Source organism: Pristiophorus japonicus, chromosome 2 (assembly GCF_044704955.1).
Source record: "Pristiophorus japonicus isolate sPriJap1 chromosome 2, sPriJap1.hap1, whole genome shotgun sequence".
NCBI classification, from domain to species: domain Eukaryota; kingdom Metazoa; phylum Chordata; class Chondrichthyes; family Pristiophoridae; genus Pristiophorus; species Pristiophorus japonicus.
Window position 1 is genome coordinate 369,377,737 of NC_091978.1, and position 22,427 is coordinate 369,400,163.

The window sequence follows — 22,427 nt, forward strand, 5'->3', positions numbered from 1 at the left end:
ACTCGGGTGAGTGTCTCTTGATGCCTTTCTAGTCACACTGATATTTGAAATCTTTTCCCGCAGGCAGAACAGCCCAACTGGAATTGTGCATGGGAGGTGTCAGCTGTGACTCAGCGGGTCGCACACTTGACTCTGAGTCAGAAGGTTGTGGGTTCCAGTCCCACTCCAGGGACTTGAGCACGTAAATCCAGGCTGAGGGAGCGCTACACTGTCAGAGGTGCCGTCTTTCGGATGAGACGTTAAACCGTGGCCCCTGTCTTCCCTCTCGGGTGGACATTAAAGATCCTGCAGGCACTCTTTCAAAGAAGAGCAGGGGATTTATGCCCGGTGTCCTGGGGCCAATATTTATCCCTCAATCAACAAAACAAAAACAGATTAGCTGGTCATTATTGTTGTGTATCTGTAAAGCATGCACTCCCATGTTCCGCCACCAGGGAGCTCATCCCCTGAAGTCCCAAGGGATCCCAGCATCCCTTGGGAGCACTGTATATAAGCCAGCCCCTAAGGCCTGTTCCTCACTCTGGAGTGTCTTATTAAAGACTGAGGTCACTGTTACTTTAACCTCCCTGTGTGCAGTCTCATCTGTGTTAGGAACACAATAACTGGCGACGAGAATACGAATCCAACGCAAAGATGCAGCAAACTGTCGGCATCCTGGAGAAGTTCTCGGAGGGTGAGGACTGGGAAGCCTATGCCGAACGGCTAGACCAGTACTTTGTAGCCAACGAGCTGGATGGAGAAGGAAGCGCTGCAAAAAGGAGAGCGGTCCTCCTCATGGTCTGCAGGGCACCGACCTACAGCCTCATGAAGAATCTTCTGGCCCCGGTGAAACCCACAGATAAGTCGCATGAGGAGCTGTGTACACTGGTTCGGGAGCATCTTAACCCGAGGGAGAGCGTGCTGATGGCGAGGTATCGGTTCTACATGTGCCAGCGATCTGAAGGTCAGGAAGTGGCGAGCTACGTCGCCGAGCTAAGGCGACTTGCAGGACAATGTGAGTTTGATGGCTACCTGGAGCAGATGCTCAGAGACTTTTTTGTACTGGGCATTGGCCACGAGACCATCCTACGAAAACTTTTGACTGTAGAGACACCGACCCTCAGTAAGGCCATTGTGATAGCACAGGCGTTTATGTCCACTAGTGATAACACCAAACAAATCTCTCAGCACACAAGTGCTAGCAATGTTCATAAATTAACTGGAACTATGTTTGCGAGCAGAAATGTACAGGGCAGACCCCACGAGTCTGCAACTGCCAGCAGGCCTCAGGTGACCCAGATGACTCAGAGTCCCCAACAAAGGATGAATGCAAGGCAATTCACACCTTGTTGGCGTTGTGGAGGCTTCCATTCAGCCTATTTATGCCGCTTCAAAGGGTATGTTTGCAAGAGCTGTGGAACAATGGGGCACCTCCAACGAGCTTTCAAACGAGCTGCAAGCTCTGCAAAACCTGCTAACCACCACATGGCAGAGGTGGATCAAAGCAATTTCGAGCCTCAGAGAGAGGAGGCAGATGCTGAAGTACACGGGGTGCACACACTTTCAACGAAATGTCCACCTATAATGCTAAACGTAAAATTGAACTGGACACTGGCGCTAGCCAATCCACCATGAGTAATAAGATGTTTGAGAGACTGTGGTGCAACAAAGCATTCAGACCAGCCCTGAGCCCCATCCACACGAAACTGAGAACGTACACCAAAGAGCTTATCACTGTCCTGGGCAGCGCCATGGTCAAGGTCACCTACGAGGGCACGGTGCACGAACTGCCACTCTGGATTGTCCCGGGCGATGGCCCCACACTGCTTGGGAGGAGCTGGCTGGGAAAAATCAGCTGGAACTGGGATGACATCCGAGCGCTATCACATGTCGATGAGGCCTCATGTACCCAGGTTCTTAACAAATTTCCTTCCCTTTTTGAGCCAGGCATTGGAAACTTTTCCAGGGCGAAGGTGCGGATCCACTTGGTCCCAGAGGCACGACCCATTCACTACAAGGCGCGAGCGGTACCTCACATGATGAGGGAGAGAGTGGAAATCGAGCTGGACAGGCTGCAACGCGAGGGTATCATCTCCCCAGTGGAATTCAGCGAGTGGGCCAGCCCGATTGTTCCAGTACTCAAAAGTGATGGCACGGTCAGGATTTGCTGCGATTACAAAGTAACTATTAATCGTTTCTCGCTACAGGATCAATACCCGCTACCTAAGGCAGACGACCTATTTGCGACGCTGGCAGGAGGCAAGACTTTCACCAAGCTCGACCTGACTTCAGCCTACATGACACAGGAGCTGGAGGAGTCTTCGAAGGGTCTCACCTGCATCAACATGCACAAGGGACTGTTCATCTACAACAGATGCCCGTTTGGAATTCGGTCGGCTGCAGCGATCTTCCAGAGAAACATGGAGAGCCTACTCAAGTCGGTACCACACACGGTGATCTTTCAGGACGACATATTGGTCACGGGTCGGGACACTGCCGAGCACCTACAAAACCTGGAGGAGGTCCTCCAGCGACTGGATCGCGTAGGGCTGCGGCTGAAGAGGTCGAAATGCGTCTTCATGGCAACAGAAGTGGAGTTGTTGGGGAGAAAGATCGCGGCGGATGGCATTCGGCCCACAGATGCCAAGACAGAGGCTATCAGGAACATGCCCAGGCCACAGAACGTCACGGAACTGCGGTCGTTCCTGGGACTCCTCAACTATTTTGTAACTTCCTACCAGGGTTAAGCACCCTTTTAGAGGCCCTACATATGTTATTGCGCAAAGATGAGAACTGGGTATGGGGAAAAAACAAGTAATTGCTTTTGAGAAAGCCAGAAACATTTCATGCTTCAACAAGCTGCTTGTATTGTATAACCCGTGTAAAAGACTTGTGCTAGCATGTGACACGTCGTCGTACGGAGCCGGGTGTGTATTACAACAAGCTAACGTTGTGGGGAAGTTGCAACCTGACGCCTATGCTTCCAGGAGCTTGTCTAAGGCCGAGAGGGCCTACAGCATGATTGAGAAAGAGGCATTAGCGTGTGTGTTCAGGGTAAAGAAAATGCATCAGTACCTGTTTGGCCTCAAATTTGAGCTGGAAACCGATCACAAGCCCCTCACATCCCTGTTTGCTGAAAACAAGGGGATAAATACTAATACCTCAGCCCGCATACAAAGGTGGGCACTCGCGCTATCAGCATATAACTATACCATCTGCAACAGGCCAGGCACCGAGAACTGTGCGGATGCTCTCAGTCGGCTACCATTGCCCACCACGGGGGTGGAAATGGCACAGCCTGCAAACTTGTTGATGGTGGCGCAGCCCGCAGACTTGTTGATGGTCATGGAAGCGTTTGAAAATGATGAATCACCTGTCACAGCCCGCCAGATTAGGACTTGGACCAGCCAAGATCCTCTGCTGTCCCTAGTAAAAAACTGTGTACTGCATGGGAGCAGGACCAGTATCCCCGTTGAAATGCAAGAGCCAATCAAGCTGTTCCAGTGGCGAAAGGACGAGCTGTCCATTCAGGCAGACTGCCTGTTGTGGGGCAACCGCGTAGTGCTACCCAAAAAGGGCAGGGAGACGTTCATCTCGGATCTCTACAGCACACACCCGGATATAGTAATGATGAAAGCGATAGCCAGATCCCACATTAGTGGCCTGGTATCGACTCTGACTTGGAGTCCGGTGTACGGCAATGCAGCGTATGTGCTCAGTTGAGCAATGCGCCCAGAGAGGCACCACTAAGTTTGTGGTCCTGGCCCTCCAGACCATGGTCGAGGATCCATGTTGACTATGCGGGCCCGTTTCTCAGTAAAATGTTACTGGTGGTGGTGGATGCTTTTTCAAAATGGATTGAATGTGAAATAATGTCGGGAAGAATCGCCACTATTGAAAGCCTGAGGGCCATGTTTGCCACCCATGGCCTGCCTGACATACTGGTCAGTGACAACGGGCCATGTTTCACCAGTGCTGAATTTAAAGAAGTCATGACCCGCAATGGGATCAAACATGTCACCTCGGCCCCGTTTAAACCAGCCTCCAATGGGCAGGCAGAGCGGGCAGTACAAACCATCAAACAGAGCCTTAAACGAGTCACAGAAGGCTCACTCCAAACCCGCCTGTCCCGAGTACTGCTCAGCTACCGCACGAGACCCCACTTGCTCACAGGGGTGCCCCCGGCTGAGCTACTCATGAAAAGGACACTTAAAACCAGACTCTCGCTGGTTCACCCCAACCTGCATGATCAGGTAGAGAGCAGGCAGCAGCAACAAAATGTAAACAATGGTCACGGGAAATTGATCTGAATGACCCTGTGTATGTGCTAAACTATGGACATGGTCCCAAGTGGCTCGTGGGCACAGTGATAGCTAAAGAAGGGAGTAGGGTGTTTGTAGTCAAACTAGACAATGGACAAATTTGCAGAAAGCACCTGGACCAAACGAGGCTGCGGTTCACAGACTGCCCTGAACAACCCACAGCAGACACCACCTTTTTCAAGCCCACAACACGCACCCAAAGGATCAACGACACCACGCCGGACCAGGAAATCGAACCTATCACTCCCAACAGCCCAGCAAGGCCAGGCTCACCCTGCAGCCCTGCAGGGCCAACAACTCGCCAGCCCAGCGAGGGCACAGCCAACACACCAGAACAGATATTTGTACCGAGGCGGTCCACCAGGGAAAGAAAGGCTCCCGACCGCCTCACCTTGTAAATAGTTTTCACTTTGACTTTGGGTGAGGAGTGATGTTGTGTATCTGTAAAGCATGCACTCCCATGTTCCCCACCAGGGAGCTCATCCCCTGAAGTCCCAAGGGATCCCAGCATCCCTTGGGAGCACTGTATATAAGCCGGCTCCTAAGGTCTGTTCCTCACTCTGGAGTGGCTTATTAAAGACTGAGGTCACTGTTACTTTAACCTCCCTGTGTGCAGTCTCATCTGTGTTAGGAACACAATAATTATCACATGGCTGTCTGTGGGAGCTTGCTGTGCGCAAGTTGGCTGCCCGTTTCCCACATTACAACAGTGACTAGACTTCAAAATGTAATTAATTGGCTGTAAAGCGCTTTGAGATTAAGCAACGCCTCGATTTAAAAACTCTCCTCCTTGTTTAGAAATCCCTCTATGGCCTCCCCCCTCCCTATATCTGTAATCTCCTCCAGCCCTACAAGCCCCCGAGATGTCTGTGCTCCTTAAAATCCACCTCTTTGACCAAGTGTTTGGTCACCTGCGCTAATTTCTACTTATGCGGCTCGGTGTCAAATTTTTTTATCTCCTAACACTCCTGTGAAGCACCTTCGGAGGTTTCACTACGGTATAGGCGCTATATAAATGCAAGCTGTTGAGTTGTTGCTTAATCTCCTTTGACAAATTACTCTCAATTCACCATGTTTGTATTTCTGATACTGTTTTTAACATTCTCTTATACCCCTGCCTCGTTCTACCCTTCCTCTCCCCTCCCCTCCCCTCCTCTCCTCGCTATATTTTCCGAATGATTTGACTTGCATTTTCCGTGGTAGAACTGATCATCTGGGGCAGTAAGATGCGGAGAATGAGGTGGACAAGTATCATGCTAAAGCCCTGCCCCCCCACAACAATCCAAGAAGATGTTCCCCCGGTGAACCCGGCAATCGGTTAGGCCGCCCACTTTGAGCCCATCTTGTCTGCTGCTTGCGGCCATCATTTACTGTACTCCAGTACTTTCCTTAGTCCCTGCCCAATACCACTCCACCAAGAAACAACGGCCCTGGTTTTAACTCCAACAACTGCTCCTCCTCCTCCTCCCACCCCACCACCCCCTCCACCCCCACCAGCCCAGCTGGAATGTTGCATGGGAGGTGTCAGCTGTGGCTCAGTGGGTAGCACCCTTGCCTTTGAGTCAGAAGGTTGTGGGTTCAAGTCCCACTCCAGGGACTTGAGCACAAAAATCCAGACTGACACTCCAGTGCTGAGGGAGCGCTGCACCATCAGCGGGGCAGTACTGAGGGAGCGCTGCACTGTCGGAGGGGCAGTACTGAGGGAGTGCTGCACTGTCGGAGGGGCAGTACTGAGGGAGCGCTGCACTGTCGGAGGGGCAGTACTGAGGGAGCGCTGCACTGTCGGAGGGGCAGTACTGAGGGAGCGCTGCACTGTCGGAGGGGTAGTACTGAGGGAGCGCTGCACTGTCGGAGGGGCAGCACTAAGGGAGTGCTGAACTGTCGGAGGGGTAGTACTGAGGGAGCGCTGCACTGTCGGAGGGGCAGTACTGAGGGAGCGCTGCACTGTCGGAGGGGTAGTACTGAGGGAGCGCTGCACTGTCGGAGGGGTAGTACTGAGGGAGCGCTGCACTGTCGGAGGGGCAGTACTGAGGGAGCGCTGCACTGTCGGAGGGGCAGCACTAAGGGAGTGCTGAACTGTCGGAGGGGCAGTGCTGAGGGAGCGCTGCACTGTCGGAGGTGCTGTCTTTCGGATGAGACGTTAAACAGAGGCCTTCAACTTGCTTCTCGGATGGACGTTAAAGGTCCCGTGGACACTATTTGGAAGAAGAGCAGGGGAGTTATTCCTGGTGTCCTAGCCAATATTTATCCCTCAATGAACATCACTAAAAACAGTTTATCACATTGCTGTTTGTGGGAGCTTGCTGTGCGCAAATTGGCTGCCGTGTTTCCCACATTACAACAGTGACTACACTCCAAACGTACTTCATTGGCTGTAAGGTGCTTTGAGATGTCCGGTGGTCGTGAAAGGTGCTATTAAAAAAAAGAAAGACTTGCATTTATATAGCACCTTTCATGACCACTAGATGTCCCAAAGCGCTTTACAGCCAATTAAGTACTTTTGGAGTATCGTCACTGTTGCAATGTGTAAAGTGTTGTAATCTATTCGGAACTCCTACACGGCAAGCGAGCCCCAGGTGGGCAGAGGAAACGTTACAAGGACACCCTCAAAGCCTCCCTGATAAAATGCAATATCCCCACCGATACCTGGGAGTCCCTGGCCCAAAGACCGCCCTAAGTGGAGGAAGAGCATCCGGGAGGGCGCTGAGCACCTCGAGTCTCGTCGCCAAGAGCATGCAGAAATCAAGCGCAGGCAGCGGAAGGAGCGTGCGGCAAACCAGACTCCCCACTGTCTGTCCCACCTGTGACAGAGACAGTAATTCCCTTATTGATCTGTTCAGTCACCTGAGAACTCACTTTTAGAGTGGAAGCAAGTCATCCTCGACTGCGAGGGATTGCCTGTGATGATGATGAATGTGCTATATGAAATGCAAGTATTTCTTTTTATGTTTCCACATTGTTATGTATTTATGCTTGGGGTCACCAGACACCAGGGGCCGCCACTGTCGGAGGTCATCGGGCTGTACGCGCGCGTGCGCGGTCACTGGTATATAAGCGCGGGTTACTTTGGGTGCGAATAAAGTTTGTTAAGTATGAAAGAACTCCACAAGACTGAGTACTGTGAGCTAAAACTGATGTGACCTTAGTCTCTTTAATACAACTCCAGAGTGCCTAAGCAGCATGGCAGACAACCTTTTATACTCCCTTGCACGAGGTGTGCAGGTGACCCTTGGGCCTCCAACAGTTGCGCCCTCTGGTGGCAAGTCTTACACAGTTGCAATGTTTACATACATCATCATAGGCAGTCCCTCGGAATCGAGGAAGACTTGCTTCCATTCTTAGAATGAGTCCTTAGGTAACTGAACAGTCCAATACCGGAACCACAGTCCCTGTCACAGGTGGGACAGACAGTGGTTGAGGGAAGGGGAGGGTGGGACTGGTTTGCCGCACGCTCCTTCCGCTGCCTGCGCTTGGTTTCTGCATGCTCTCGACGATGAGGCTCGAGGTGCTCAGCGCCCTCCCGGATGCACTTCCTCCACTTAGGGCGGTCTTTGGCCAAGGACTCCCAGGTGTCAGTGGGGACGTTGCACTTTATCAGGGAGGCTTTGAGGGTGTCCTTGTAACGTTTCCTCTGCCCACCTTTGGCTCGTTCGCCATGAAGGAGTTCCAAGTAGAGCGCTTGCTTTGGGAGTCTCGTGTCTGGCATGCGGACAATGTGGCCCTGCCCAGCGGAGCGCTTCTCGGCCTTTTGGCTAAGATCATGCGTAACTGACCTGACAGGGGAGTAACCACCACAACCCCAAGGTGGTTCTCCCTGGATCAGGAAGGTATATGCTTGCTTTTTTGGAAATAGGAGGTGGATGGGTCAAGCCACCCCACCCACCTCCACGGAGGTGTGTGGGGGACCTGACCCATCCACCTCCATGGCACGAACCTGGTATTGCAGTACTTCCAGGAACGGTGCAGTGGCTCTAGGCCTTTTGGCTAAGAGCATTGGCGCAGAGTGATCCTTGAATGGGCCCAAGGTGACCTCTGGCGTTTGTGATTTGACAAAGAATTGGAACGATTGGCTACGAATTTCAAAAAAAAAAGTGTGGTCAGTGCTTTGATGCTGGGGATGTTAGCCTGGTCGAGGACACTAACGTTGGTGCGTCTGTCCTCCCAGGGGATTTGCAGGATCTTGCAGAGACATAACAAAGTTGGATCAGGTTTGCACCTGATGCAGTTTACAGTAACAAGTCTTTTGAATCATTTCATTCATTACACACATGTCCGTGTATATCTTTGAACATGTAATTTCCACAGAAATGTGTGTACGTTTGCAGACATTTAGATGCACGTGTGTGTGTGTATATTTTTGCAGATACGTGTGCACTTCTCCCGTTCACTACAGCTCCCAGGGTGCAGCACACAGCAAACTTTTGTAATGAAGGGGGAGGAGTCGCCAGAGGACCAAAAACATCCGCAACTTTGCTCGAACTTCTGCTCAGCGAGTAAGCGAGCGCTGGGCGTGGAGGTGTGGGCAGCCCCTGATGAATTGCGCGTTTGCCTTGGGTAGCGGCTCCCGGAGAGGAGTGGGCTTTGGGGAGATGAGTGACTCGTCCCTGGAATGGTCATGCAGAGCCCGAATCGAGGAGGACCGTCTGTCGGAGCTGGAGTGAGTCCATAACTTCATTCTCCTAATGTACAACTGTGTGTGTGTGTTGCAAATGCAAACTGGGCAAACGTCACCCTCCAGATTGTGTGTGTATGTGTGAGAGAGAGAGAGAGAGAGAGTGTGTGATATTCTGCGTCAAATGTCCATTTGTAAATAACATCAGAAAGTGACATAAACAAATCAGCTTCTGGTGTCTGAGTCTCACTTAACTTCAGAAATTGGGGCTTTGGTTAAAAGGAGGTTATAAATCAGTGATGTATTCATCCCGAACCAGCCTGTATTCATCTCTAGCCGCGTTTGCAATAGTCAACATCTTGAAATAGTTTGCGGTGTGGGTAAAAACACTCTGTTGGCATTTTGGTGCAATTTCCACGACCATAAACTTGCTTCCATTCCTGATGGGAAAAGCACCGCGTTCTTCACTGGCCACACTCGCAGGTTAAAATTGCAACCAGTGAGCCTGATAACCGCCCGTCTCTCCTTAACTTCTCATCCCCCACAATGTATTGAGGTGTCTACAATCCGTTCCTAAATCAAGGACGCTTAAGTTCAAAAATTTCTGTGATCTCAACTCCCCCCACCCCACCCCAACATGGAGCACAGAAATCTCACCTTGCTGAGTTATTTAAGTTGCTCAATTCAAATCATTGGTGTGCATGTCCACTGATCCCTGAAGGTCACAGGCCAGGTAGATAAGGTGGTTAAGAAGGCATGCGGGATACTTGCCTTTATTAGCCGAGGCATAGAATACAAGAGCAGGGAGGTTATGCTTGAACTGCATAAAACACTAGTTAGGCCACAGCTGGAGTACTGCATGCAGTTCTGGTCACCACATTACAGGAAATATGTGAGTACACTAGAGAGGGTACAGAGGAGATTTACGAGAACGTTGCCAGGACTGGAGAGTTTTAGCTATGAGGACAAATTGGATAGGCTGGGTTTGTTTTCTTTGGAACAGAGGAGGCTGAAGGGAGAGCTTATTGAGGTGTGTAAAATTATGAGGGGCCTGGATAGAGTGGATAGGACAGACCTATTTCCCTTAGCAAAGGCGTCAATAACCAGGGGTCATAGATTTAAAGTAATTGGGAGTTTCAGAGGGGATTTGAGGGGAAACGTCTTCACCCAGAGGGTGGTGGGGGTCTGGAACTCACTGCCTGAAAGGGTGGTAGAGGCAGAAACCCTCACCACATTTAAAAAGTACTTGGATGTGCACCTGAAGTGCCGTAACCCACAGGGCTACGGACTGAGAGCTGGAAAGTGGGATTAGGCTGGGTAGCTCTTTGTCGGCCGGCGCGGACATGATGGGCCGAAATGGCCTCCTTCCGTGCTGTAAATTTCTATGATCTATGAATTCCATTTTTTAAAATGTTTTAGGTTCGGAAAAATGCTTTGAATGATCCGGCATAGACTATATTTTATATCGGGTCTGTGTTCCCCACATTACAACAGTAACTACACGTCAAAAATACTGTAAAGCGTCTTGGGACATACTGAGGTCGTGAAAGACGCTATATAAATGCTTTAGTTCTTACTTTACAATTGGCAACTTTGTTAATAGGTAACATGTTGTTCATAATTGAGGAACTGACACTCTGTGATTTGTTTTTCTCCGCGTAACTGCGGGGGAAAATGTTTCCTGTTAACGACGAATGAGGGATTGTCGTCGCTGCATATATATACAAGATGAATTACTATCGTGAATCCACCCCAGATGATTTGTTTTGAGGTGATGTTATTTATAACTGTACTTACTCATGTACAGTTGCATCCGAATGATTACAAAGTATTTACGGCACAGACACAGGCCACTGGGCCCCACCGCTCCGTGCCGGGGTTTATGCTCCACACCAGCCCCCTCTCACCCCTCTCCATCTCACCCCATCACCATATCCTTCTATTCCTTTCTCCCTCATGTGTTTATCCAGCTTCCCCTTAAATACATCGATACTATTCACCTCAACCCCTCCCTGTGGCAGCGAGTTCCACATTCTCACCGCTCTCTGTTTCTCTTGAATTCCCCATTGGGTTTATTAGTGACTGTCTGATATTGATGGCCCCTAGTTCTGGTCTCTCCCACAAGTTGAAACATCTCTATATCTACCCTATCGAACTCCTTCTGAACTTTAGTGACCGTTTAATAGGTCAAATCTCAGGCTTCCCTTTTCTAGAGAAAATATTCCCAGCCATTTCAGTCTTGCCTGATAGTTGCAAGGAAGAAGAAAGACAGACTTGCATTTATATAGCGCCTTTCACAACCACCGGACGTCTCAAAGTGCCAATGAAGTACTTTTGGAGTGTAGTCACTGTTGTAATGTAGGAATTTGTACCCTCGCAATTCTGGAGAACTAAATTTGTCAATCTGCAACCCCTTTCAGAATCTTGAAGACCTCAATCAGGTCGCCCTTGGTCTCTTTTCTAGAGAAGAGAGCCCCAGGTTGTTCAGCTTTTTCTGATGGGTTTAACCTCTCAGTTCTGGTATCATTCCAGTAAATCTCTTTTGCACCTTCTCCAGTGCCTATCTCTCCTTTTTTTTTAATTATAATATGGAGACCAGAACTGTGTGCAGTGCTGCCAAGAGTGATGAACAACAAAGAACAGGAAAGACTGGAAACGTCCAACAGGTCTGTCAGTATCTGTGGAGAGAAGATTAGGGCTGGTCCCTTCAGAACTGAAACTGAAAGATGAACAATCAGAAAGGGCGGGTGGACGGGCGGGGGAGAAGATACAAAATAAAAACAATGTGAGGAAGTATCATTGGAATGATAATTGGAAAGAGGCATTCGAAAAAACAAAGAGCGTTTGCATAGCTGTGACAGTGACACACACCCGAGAAACATGCAGTATAAAACACACAAATCCTGCAACAACAACAACTTGTATTTATATAGCGCCTTTAACGTGGTGAAATGAGAAATTAGGGCAGGTGACCAAAACCTTGGTCAAAGAGGGAGGTTTTAAGGAGCGTCTTGAAGGAGGAAAGAGAGGCAGAGAGGTTTAGGGAGGGAGTTCCAGAGCTTGGGGCCCAGGCAACAGAAGGTGTTATGTGTGGAGAAAGAGTCAGACTGAACACTCTGAGCTCAAAGTAAAGTGTGACCGTAGTCTTTTATTGCAGGTCTCCAGAGTGCCTCTCCAACCTGTGAGGCCTCCTTAAATACCTGTGCTCCCAAGGGATTATGGGATCCAGGGGATGAGCCCTCTGGTGGCTGTACAAAGTAAATACAAGTTTACATATATAACAAAAGGCACAACCACCAATGGTTGAGCGATTTATAAGAACATAAGCAATAGGAGCAGGAGTAGGCCATACGGCCCCTTAAGCCTGCTCCGCCATTTAATACGATCATGGCTGATCCGATCATGGACTCAGGTCCACTTCCCTGCCCGCTCCCCATAACCTCTTATTCACTTATCGGTTAAGATTATAAGCAAGGATGCTCAGGAGGGCAGAATTAGAGGAACACAGACATCTCGGGGTGGTGGGGGAGCTGCAGGAGATTAGAGATGCGAACTGCTGAGGTCATGGAGGGATTTGAAAACAAGGATGAGAATTTTGAAATTGATGCATTGCTTAACCGGGAGCCAATGTAGGTCAGCGAGCACAGGGGGTGATAGGTGAGCGGGACTTGGTGTGAGTTAGGACACGGGGCAGTGAGCACAGGGGGTGATGGGTGAGCGGGACTGGGTGCGAGTTAGGACATGGGGCAGCGAACACAGGGGGTGATGGGTGAGCGGGACTGGGTGCAAGTTAGGACATGGGGCAGCGAGCACAGGGGGTGATGGGTGAGCGGGACTGGGTGCGAGTTAGGACACGGGGCAGTGAGCACAGGGGGTGATGGGTAAGCGGGACTGGGTGTGAGTTAGGACACGGGGCAGTGAGCACAGGGGGTGATGGGTGAGCGGGACTGGGTGTGAGTTAGGACACGGGGCAGTGAGCACAGGGGGTGATGGGTGAGCGGGACTGGGTGCGAGTTAGGACACGTGCAGCCGAGTTTTGGATCACCTCTAGTTTACGTAGGGTAGCCAGCCAGGAGTGCGTTGAAATAGTCAAGTCTAGAGCTTTCGGCAGCGGATGACGGGCGATGTTGCTGAGTTGCAATTAAATCAGGACCTGCAATTAAAACACTTGCGGAAAACGCAGTGCCCCAAGTTCTCTGCCCCTGGCACATGCTGGGAAGGCTCACCCCCCCCATCTGCCCGGTGCGTGATAGTGGTTTGGCTTTGTGCCAATGCCTCTGGCTCCAGTGTCAGTGCTGCCTGAATCCGTAGTGAAGTGGGACGGATTCCCTGAGAAGGATTCTTGCTCCAATCCGCAGATCCCGCCTTAACTCTAAATTTCTAGTTCAGTGGTTTGGTGTTGGTGTAAAGCTTACAGTGCAGGAACAGTCTCCGAAAGACCAATCTGGAGGTGTCAGCCAGAGACGCAGTGGGTGGCACTCACAACTTGCATGAGAACACCAGCGGCAGGTCGGGGCCATAAAAGGAGCGGCGGCCCGGGAGCAACATGGCAACCATTGCGAGGTACAGCGCGAGCTGGTGCAGGAGGGCGACGGCAGCGCGAGCTGGTGCAGGAGGGCGACGGCAGCGCGAGCTGGTGCAGGAGGGCGACGGCAGCGCGAGCTGGTGCAGGAGGGCGACGGCAGCGCGAGCTGGTGCAGGAGGGCGACGGCAGCGCGAGCTGGTGCAGGAGGGCGACGGCAGCGCGAGCTGGTGCAGGAGGGCGACGGCAGCGCGAGCTGGTGCAGGAGGGCGACGGCAGCGCGAGCTGGTGCAGGAGGGCGACGGCAGCGCGAGCTGGTGCAGGAGGGCGACGGCAGCGCGAGCTGGTGCAGGAGGGCGACGGCAGCGCGAGCTGGTGCAGGAGGGCGACGGCAGCGCGAGCTGGTGCAGGAGGGCGACGGCAGCGCGAGCTGGTGCAGGAGGGCGACGGCAGCGAAGACGGCAGCCACCCCACGTTAAAAAAATCCACGCACAGGCATCTTCCACCCTTCAGGATGTAGTTCGTGATCTGGAATATTGGGTCCTTCATTGAAACCTCTGTGAACTCGGCCCTTTTTGGCGTGGAAGCAAGTCATCCTCGATACGAGGGACTGCCTATGATGAGGGGAAGCACTCTCGCCTCCGAGTCAGAAAATGGTTACAGCACCGTAGGAAGACTTTCAGCTCATCGAGCCCGTGACGGCTCTCTGCAAGAGCACCTCAGCTAGTCCCACTCCCCCGCCCTTTCCTCGTAGGGACCTTCAGGGACTTATCCAACTCCCTTTTGAAAGCCACGATTGAGTCTGCCTCCACCACCCTCTCAGGCAGCGCATTCCAGATCCTAACCACTCGCTGCGTTAAAAAGGTTTTCCCTCATGTCGCCTTTGGTTCTTCTGCCAATCGCCTTACATCTGTGTCCACTGGTTCCCGACCCTTCCACCAATGGGAACAGTTTCTCTCGATCTACTCTGTCCAGACCCCTCATGATTTTGAACACCTCGATCAAATCTCCTCTCAACCTTCTCTGCTCCAAGGAGAACAACCCCAGCTTCTCCAGTCCATCCCCGTCACTGAAGTCCCTCATCCCTGGCACCATTCTTGTAAATATTTTCTGCACCCTCTCGAAGGCCTTCATATCCTTCCTAAAGTGTGGTGCCCAGAATTGGAAACAATGCTCCAGTTGAGGCCGAACCCGTGTTTTATACAGGTTCATCATAACTTCCTCAAATCTCTCGAGTAGGGTTCGAGTCCCACTCCAGAGACTTGAGCACGTAATCTAGGCCGAGACTCCCAGTGTAGTACTGAAGGAGCGCTGCAGTGTCGGAGGTGCCATATTTCAGGTGAAATGTTAAACATCAGGTGGGCGTAAAAGATCCCTTGGCATTATTCGAGGAAGGGCAGTCTAGTTATTCCTTCATGTCCTGGCCAATATTTATCCCTCAATCAACATCACTAAAAAAAAAGTGACTGGCCATTTATTTCAATGGTGTGTGTGGGAGCTTGCTGTGTGCAAATTGTCTGCCGCGTTTCCCACTTTACAGCAGTGGCTACACTTCAAAAAGTAATTTATTGACTGTGAAGCGCTTTGGGACGTCCCCAGGATGTGAAAGACGCTATAGAAATGTAAGTTCTTACTTTAAGGTGTTCCTTAATATCCATCTCTTTGACCAAGCTTTTTACGGATACTCACTCACTCTCTCTTCCTCCCCGCCTCCCCCTCTCCCCGCCCGCCTCCCCCTCTCCCCTCTCCCCTCTTCCCGCCTCCCCCTCTCCCCGCCTCCCCCTCTCCCCGCCCCCTCCCCCTCTCCCCGCCTCTCCCTCTCCCTCTCTCCCCGCCTCCCCCTCTCCCCGCCTCTCTCTCTCTCACAGTCAGACACGCATGTTTATGGTGCAGTGTCCATTTCCCCCCGTAAGCCTCAGTGAAGCGCTGCAGATGTTTCTGCTTAGAGGGCGCTATATAAATGCTAATTGTTGATTTTGTGACAGCGAATGCCTTCACCCAATCAGATTTACTCAGCACAAAGCTGGAATAACATGCAGCTTTGGACATTATGTCACTATGGGAGAACTGCAGGAATGTTGAGTTCCTTCATTCCTTTCAGGATTGAAGGACGATAGTTTTTGATTAAAGTCTTGCATTTATTCAGCACGTTTTACAACCTCCAGACATCCCAAAGCACTTTACAGCCAATGAAGTACTTTTTGAAGTGTAGTCACATGAGGGGGAATGGATAGATTGGGAGAGGGCTGGTGTGGAGTATAAACAGATGGGCCGAATGGCCTGTTTCTGAGCTGTAAGTTCTATGCAATAGATTCTTTGTGTGGCTTTTCGGAGAAATGTTTGCTCAAGTCCTTTGTGATGGCCCGGGGAGCTCGTGTTTGCTTTTGCATATTCAATCCAAGTTCGATTAGTGCACGCAATAAAGGGTCAGTTAATACAGAACTCGATAGGCAGAGGGCACAGTTCAAGGTGAAGCAAACTCAGCTGCCAATTCAGACAGAATTTACAATGATACGCCACACAAGGAGGCCATGCGGCCCATTGTGCCTGTGTCAGCTCTTTGGTAGAGCAGTCCAATCAGTCCCACTCTCCCCCTGCCCTTTCCTCATAGCGCTGTTTTAAATAAAATATATACGAATATATTTTAACAAGGGTGATGAAGATACAGAGCAGACTGCCAGGGTTTGAACAGGAAGCTTGCAGGAGTTTCAATCAGGAAATCGACCAGTCCCTGCATGAGTGAGGATGCATGGTTGTTACCGTGATGTTGTACAAGAAATAACCTGCAAGTTTAGATGAGCTGATGGTGACATATTTCAGTCAGCGGAATACCACAGAACGACAAAGTATTTACGGCACAGACACAGACCACTGGGCCCCACCGCTCCGTGCCGGGGTTTATTTGCCACCGCTCCGTGCAGGAGTTTATGTCCCACCGCTCCGTGCCGGGGTTTATGTCCCACCGCTCCGTGCCGGGGTTTATGCCCCACCGCTCCGTGCCGGGGTTTATGCTCCACACCAGCCCCCTCCCACTCCTCTCCATCTCACCCCGTCGCCATATCCTTCTATTCCTTTCTCCCTCATGTGTCTATCCAGCCTCCCCTTAAATACATCGATACTATTCACCTCAACCCCTCCCTGTGGCAGCGAGTTCCACATTCTCACCCCTCTCTGGGTAAAGAAGTTTCTCCTGAATTCCACATTGGGTTTATTAGTGACTGTCTTATATTGATGGCCCCCAGTTCTGGTCTCCCCCACAAGCGAAACATCTTCTCTATGTCTAACTTATCGAAAACCTTCATAATATTAAAGACCTCTATCAGGTCGCCCCTCAGCCTTCTCTTTTCTGGTTCAGTCTTTCCTGATAGTTATAACCTCTCAGTTCTGGTATCATCCTTGCAAACCAAGTTTGGCAATCCGCTAAAGTCAATTGGGGGGTGGGGGGGGGGGAAACACCTTTTTAATATTAGTAAGAAAACAATTGTCTTTAATCTTTGCAACAACAGCAACTTGTATTTATATATATTCACAGGAGTGTTATAAAACAAAATTTGATACTGAGCCACATAAGGAGATATTTGGGCAAGTGACCAAAAGCTTGGTCAAAGAGGTAGGTTTTAAGGAGGACAGAGAGGTAGCGAGGTGGAGAGGTTTAGGGAGAGTTCCAGAGCTTGGGGCCCAGGCAGTTGAAGGCACGGCCACCAATGGTTGAGCGATTATAATCAGGGATGCTCAAGAGGCTAGAATGAGAGGAGCGCAGACATCTCGGGGATTGTGGGGCTGGAGGAGATTACAGAGATAGGGAGGGCGAAGCCATGGAGGGATTTTTAAACGAGGATGAGAATTGTAAAATCGAGGCGTTGAGGTCAGTGAGCACAGGGGGTGATGGGTGAGCGGGACTTGGTGCGAGTTAGGACACGGGTCAGTGAGCACAGTGGGTGATGGGTGAGCGGGACTCGGTGCGAGTTAGGACACGGGGCAGCGAGCACAGGGGGTGATGGGTGAGTGGGACTGGGTGTGAGTTAGGACACGGGGCACAGGGGGTGATGGGTGAGCGGGACTCGGTGCGAGTTAGGACATGGGGCAGTGAGCACAGCGGGTGATGGGTGAGCGGGACTGGGTGCGAGTTAGGACACGGGTCAGTGAGCACAGGGGGTGATGGGTGAGCGGGGGGGTCAGCGGGTCTAGTAAGAAGGAGGAACTGAGGGAAATCGTTATTAGTTGGGAAATTGTTATTAGTCGGGAAATTGAAGGCCGATAAATCCCCAGGGCCTGATGGTCTGCATCCCAGAGTACTTAAGGAGGTGGCCTTGGAAATAGTGGATGCATTGACAGTCATTTTCCAACATTCTGTAGATTCTGGATCAGTTCCTATGGAGTGGAGGATAGCCAATGTAAAACCACTTTTTAAAAAAGGAGGGAGAGAAAACCAGGGAATTATAGACCGGTCAGCCTGATATCAGTAGTGGGTAAAATGATGGAATCAATTATTAAGGATGTCATAGCGGCGCATTTGGAAAGAGGTGACATGATAGGTCCAAGTCAGCATAGATTTGTGAAAGGGAAATCATAGAAACATAGACATAGAAAATAGGTGCAGGAGTAGGCCATTCGGCCCTTCGAGCCTGCACCACCATTCAATGAGTTCATGGCTGAACATGCATCTTCAGTACCCCATTCCTGCTTTCTCGCCATACCCCTTTATTCCACCTAGTAGTAAGGACTACATCTAACTCCTTTTTGAATATATTTAGCGAATCGGCCTCAACAACTTTCTGTGGTAGAGAATTCCACAGGTTCACCACTCTCTGGGTGAAGAAGTTTCTCCTCATGCTTGACAAATCTTCTGGAATTCTTTGAGGATGTTTCCAGTAGAGTGGACAAGGGAGAACCAGTTGATGTGGTGTATTTGGACTTTCAGAAGGCTTTCGACAAGGTCCCACACAAGAGATTAATGTGCAAAGTTAAAACACATGGGATTGGGGGTAGTGTGCTGACATGGATTGAGAACTGGTTGTCAGACAGGAAGCAAAGAGTAGGAATAAATGGGTACTTTTCAGAATGGCAGGCAGTGACTAGTGGGGTACCGCAAGGTTCTATGCTGGGGCCCCAGCTGTTTACACTGTACATTAATGATTTAGACGAGGGGATTAAATGTAGTATCTCCAAATTTGCGATTTCACTAAGTTGGATGGCAGTGTGATCTGTGAGGAGGATGCTATGAGGCTGCAGAGTGACTTGGATAGGTCAGGTGAGTGGGCAAATGCATGGCAGATGAAGTATAATGTTGATAAATGTGAGGTTATCCACTTTGGTGGTAAAAACAGAGAGACAGACTATTATCTGAATGGTGACAGATTAGGAAAAGGGGAGGTGCAACGAGACCTGGGTGTCATGGTACATCAGTCATTGAAGGTTGGCATGCAAGTACAGCAGGCGGTTAAGAAAGCAAATGGCATGTTGGCCGTCATAGCGAGGGGATTTGAGTACAGGGGCAGGGAGGTGTTACTACAGTTGTACAAGGCCTTGGTGAGGCCACACCTGGAGTATTGTGTACAGTTTGGTCTCCTAACTTGAGGAAGGACATTCTTGCTATTGAGGGAGTGCAGCGAAGATTCACCAGACTGATTCCCGGGATGGAGGGACTGACATATCAAGAAAGACTGAATCTACTGGGCTTGTATTCACTGGAGTTCAGAAGAATGAGTTCATAGAAACATTTAAAATTCTGATGGGTTTAGATAGGTTAGATGCAGGAAGAATGTTCCCAATGTTGGGGAAGTCCAGAACCAGGGGTCACAGTCTAAGGATAAGGGGTAAGCCATTTAGGACTGAGAAGAGGAGAAACTTCTTCACCCAGAGAGTGGTGAACCTGTGGAATTCTCTACCACAGAAAGTTGTTGAGGCCAATTCACTAAATATATTCAAAAAGGAGTTAGATGTAGTCCTTACTACTAGGGGGATCAAGGGGTATGGCGAGAAAGCAGGAATGGGGTACTGAAGTTGCATGTTCAGCCATGAACTCATTGAATGGTGGTGCAGGCTCGAAGGGCCGAATGGCCTACTCCTGCACCTATTTTCTATGTTTCTATGAGTTAGGATACGGGGCAGTGAGTACAGGAGGTGATGGGTGAGCGGGACTTGATGCGAGTTAGGACACGGGGCAGCGAGCATAGAGGGTGATGGGTGAGCGGGACTTGATGCGAGTTAGGATAGGGGGTGATGGGTGAGCGGGACTTGATGCGAGTTAGGACACGGGGCAGCGAGCATAGGGAGTGATGGGTGAGCGGGACTTGGTGCGAGTTAGGACACGGGGCAGCGAGCATAGGGAGTGATGGGTGAGCGGGACTCGGTGTGAGTTCGGATATGGGCTGCCAAGTTTTGAATGAGCTGAAATTTACCACCTGTTGTAACCAGGAAGCCATCCAATAAGTCTGACTAGACACTCTCTGCAGTATTATGACTCAACTGTAAAATCCCCTGAAGCCAGAGCCACAGGTGTGAGCAGACCTTGCACGTCAGTATGTCAGTACATGACAGAGTAAAACATGGACTGACTCATCTGGAAACACGCATCAAACAGGAGTTCAAACCACCGGTGTTATTGGAAGGTGTGTTTGTTTGACCTTTCCTAACACTGGAATCTTTCACAATGGAACCGGCAATGAGTTCAGGGACAAATTATTACAAATCATAAATTAAAAATTACCCTCCATCATCATTGTGACCAAGGTTGGGACTAATGGTCGTTGAGGGAAGGGGTGGGTGGGACTGGTTTGCCGCACGCTCCTTCCGCTGCCTGCGCTTTATTTCTGCATACTTTTGCGATGAGACTCAAGGTGCTCAGCGTCCTCCCGGATGCACTTCCTCCACTTAGGGCGGTCTTGGGCCAGGGACTCCCAGGTGTCAGTGGGGATGTTGCACTTTATCAGGGAGGCTTTGAGGGTGTCCTTGTAACGTTTCCTCTGCCCACCTTTGGCTCGCTTGCCGTGAAGGAGTTCCGAGTAGAGCGCTTGCTTTGGGAGTCTCGTGTCGGGCATGCGGACAATGTGGCCCGCCCAACGGAGCTGGTCGAGTGTAATCAGTGCTTCAATGCTGGGGATGTTGGTCTGATCGAGAACACTGACGTTGGTGTGTCTGTCCTCCCAGGGGATTTGCAGGATCTTGCGGGGCTATGGGGAAAGGGCAAGAGGGAGTGGGACAAATTAGACAGCACTTTCAAAGAAAGAAAGATTTGCATTTCTATCGCACCTTTCATGCTCCGGACTTCCCAAAGCACTTCACAGCCAATTAAGTACTTTTTGGAGTGTAGTCACTGTTATAATGTGGGAAACGCGGCAGCCAATTTGCGCACAGCAAGCTCCCACAAACAGCAATGTGATAATGACCGGATAATCTGTTTATTTTTTAAATGATTTTGGTTGAGGGATAAGTATTGGACCCAGGACACTAGGGATAACTCCCTGCTCTTCTTCAAATTGTGTCGTGGGATCTTTTGTGTCGACCTGAGAAAGGCGCTATATCAGTCCGTCATTTGCCTTCAGTAGTTTGGACCTGTTCCTCACTATGGTAATGTATCCCTTTCCCAACAACTGCCCTCCAGTCAGTTTTAGAATTGAACGTGGAAATATTTATATATTTTCAATCCATTACCACAACTTTCCTACCATAGCAGGTTATACTTCTTTATTAATCCGTATGTTTTTCCTTGAACTCCTTATCACAATCTTCCCGTTTCATAACATAAGAATTAGGAACAGGAGTAGGCCATCTAGCCCCTCGAGCCTGCTCCGCCATTCAATAAGATCATGGCTGATCTGGCCGTGGACTCAGCTCCACTTACCCGCCCGCTCCCCGTAACCCTTAATTCCCTTATTGGTTAAAAATCTATCTATCTGTGATTTGAATACATTCAATGAGCTAGCCTCAACTGCTTCCTTGGGCAGAGAATTCCACAAATTCACAACCCTCTGGGAGAAGAAATTCCTTCTCAACTCGGTTTTAAATTGGCTCCCCCGTATTTTGAGGCTGTGCCCCCTAGTTCTAGTCTCCCCGACCAGTGGAAACAACCTCTCTGCCTCTATCTTGTCTATCTCTTTCATTATTTTAAATGTTTCTATAAGATCACCCCTCATCCTTCTGAACTCCAACGAGTAAAGACCCAGTCTACTCAATCTATCATCATAAGGTAACCCCCTCATCTCCGGAATCAACCTAGTGAATCGTCTCTGTACCCCCTCCAAAGCCAGTATATCCTTCCTTAAGTAAGGCGACCAAAACTGCACGCAGTACTCCAGGTGCGGCCTCACCAATACCCTATACAGTTGCAGAAGGACCTCCCTGCTTTTGTACTCCATCCCTCTCGCAATGAAGACCAACATTCCATTCGCCTTCCTGATTACCTGCTGCACCTGCAAACTAACTTTTTGGGATTCATGCACAAGGACCCCCAGGTCCCTCTGCACCGCAGCATGTTGTAATTTCTCCCCATTCAAATAGTATTCCCTTTTTTTGTTTATTTTCCCAAGGTGGATGACCTCACACTTTCCAACATTGTATTCCATCTGCCAAACCTTAGCCCATTCGCTTAACCTATCTAAATCTCTTTGCAGCCTCTCTGTGTCCTCTACACAACCCGCTTTCCTACTAATCTTTGTGTCATCTGCAAATTTTGTTACACTACACTCTGTCTCCTCTTCTAGGTCATCTATGTATATTGTAAACAGTTGTGGTCCCAGCACCGATCCCTGTGGCACACCACTAACCACTGATTTCCAACCCGAAAAGGACCCATTTATCCCGACCCTCTGCTTTCTGTTAGCCAGCCAATTCTCTATCCATGCTAATACATTTCCACTGACCCCGCGTACCTTTATCTTCTGCAGTAACCTTTTGTGTGGCACCTTATCGAATGCCTTTTGGAAATCTAAATACACCACATCCATCGGTACACCTCTATCCACCATGCTCGTTATATCCTCAAAGAATTCCA

At 50.0% G+C, this 22,427-nt stretch overlaps 1 protein-coding gene and 1 pseudogene across 1 annotated transcript in view; both read left to right on the forward strand.

Moving 5' to 3' along the window:
* Nucleotides 1–8,033: 8,033 nt before the first annotated feature.
* LOC139252006 (U2 spliceosomal RNA) lies at nt 8,034–8,272 on the forward strand (annotated as a pseudogene).
* Nucleotides 8,273–8,752: 480 nt separating this feature from the next.
* Nucleotides 8,753–22,427, forward strand: part of dapp1 (dual adaptor of phosphotyrosine and 3-phosphoinositides) — a 107,943-nt gene continuing 94,268 nt past the window's right edge. The window contains exon 1 of the mRNA XM_070872959.1: nt 8,753–8,958. Coding sequence (XP_070729060.1) covers nt 8,834–8,958 — 125 coding nt within the window. The 5' untranslated portion in view covers nt 8,753–8,833. The remainder of the gene's footprint in view (nt 8,959–22,427) is intronic.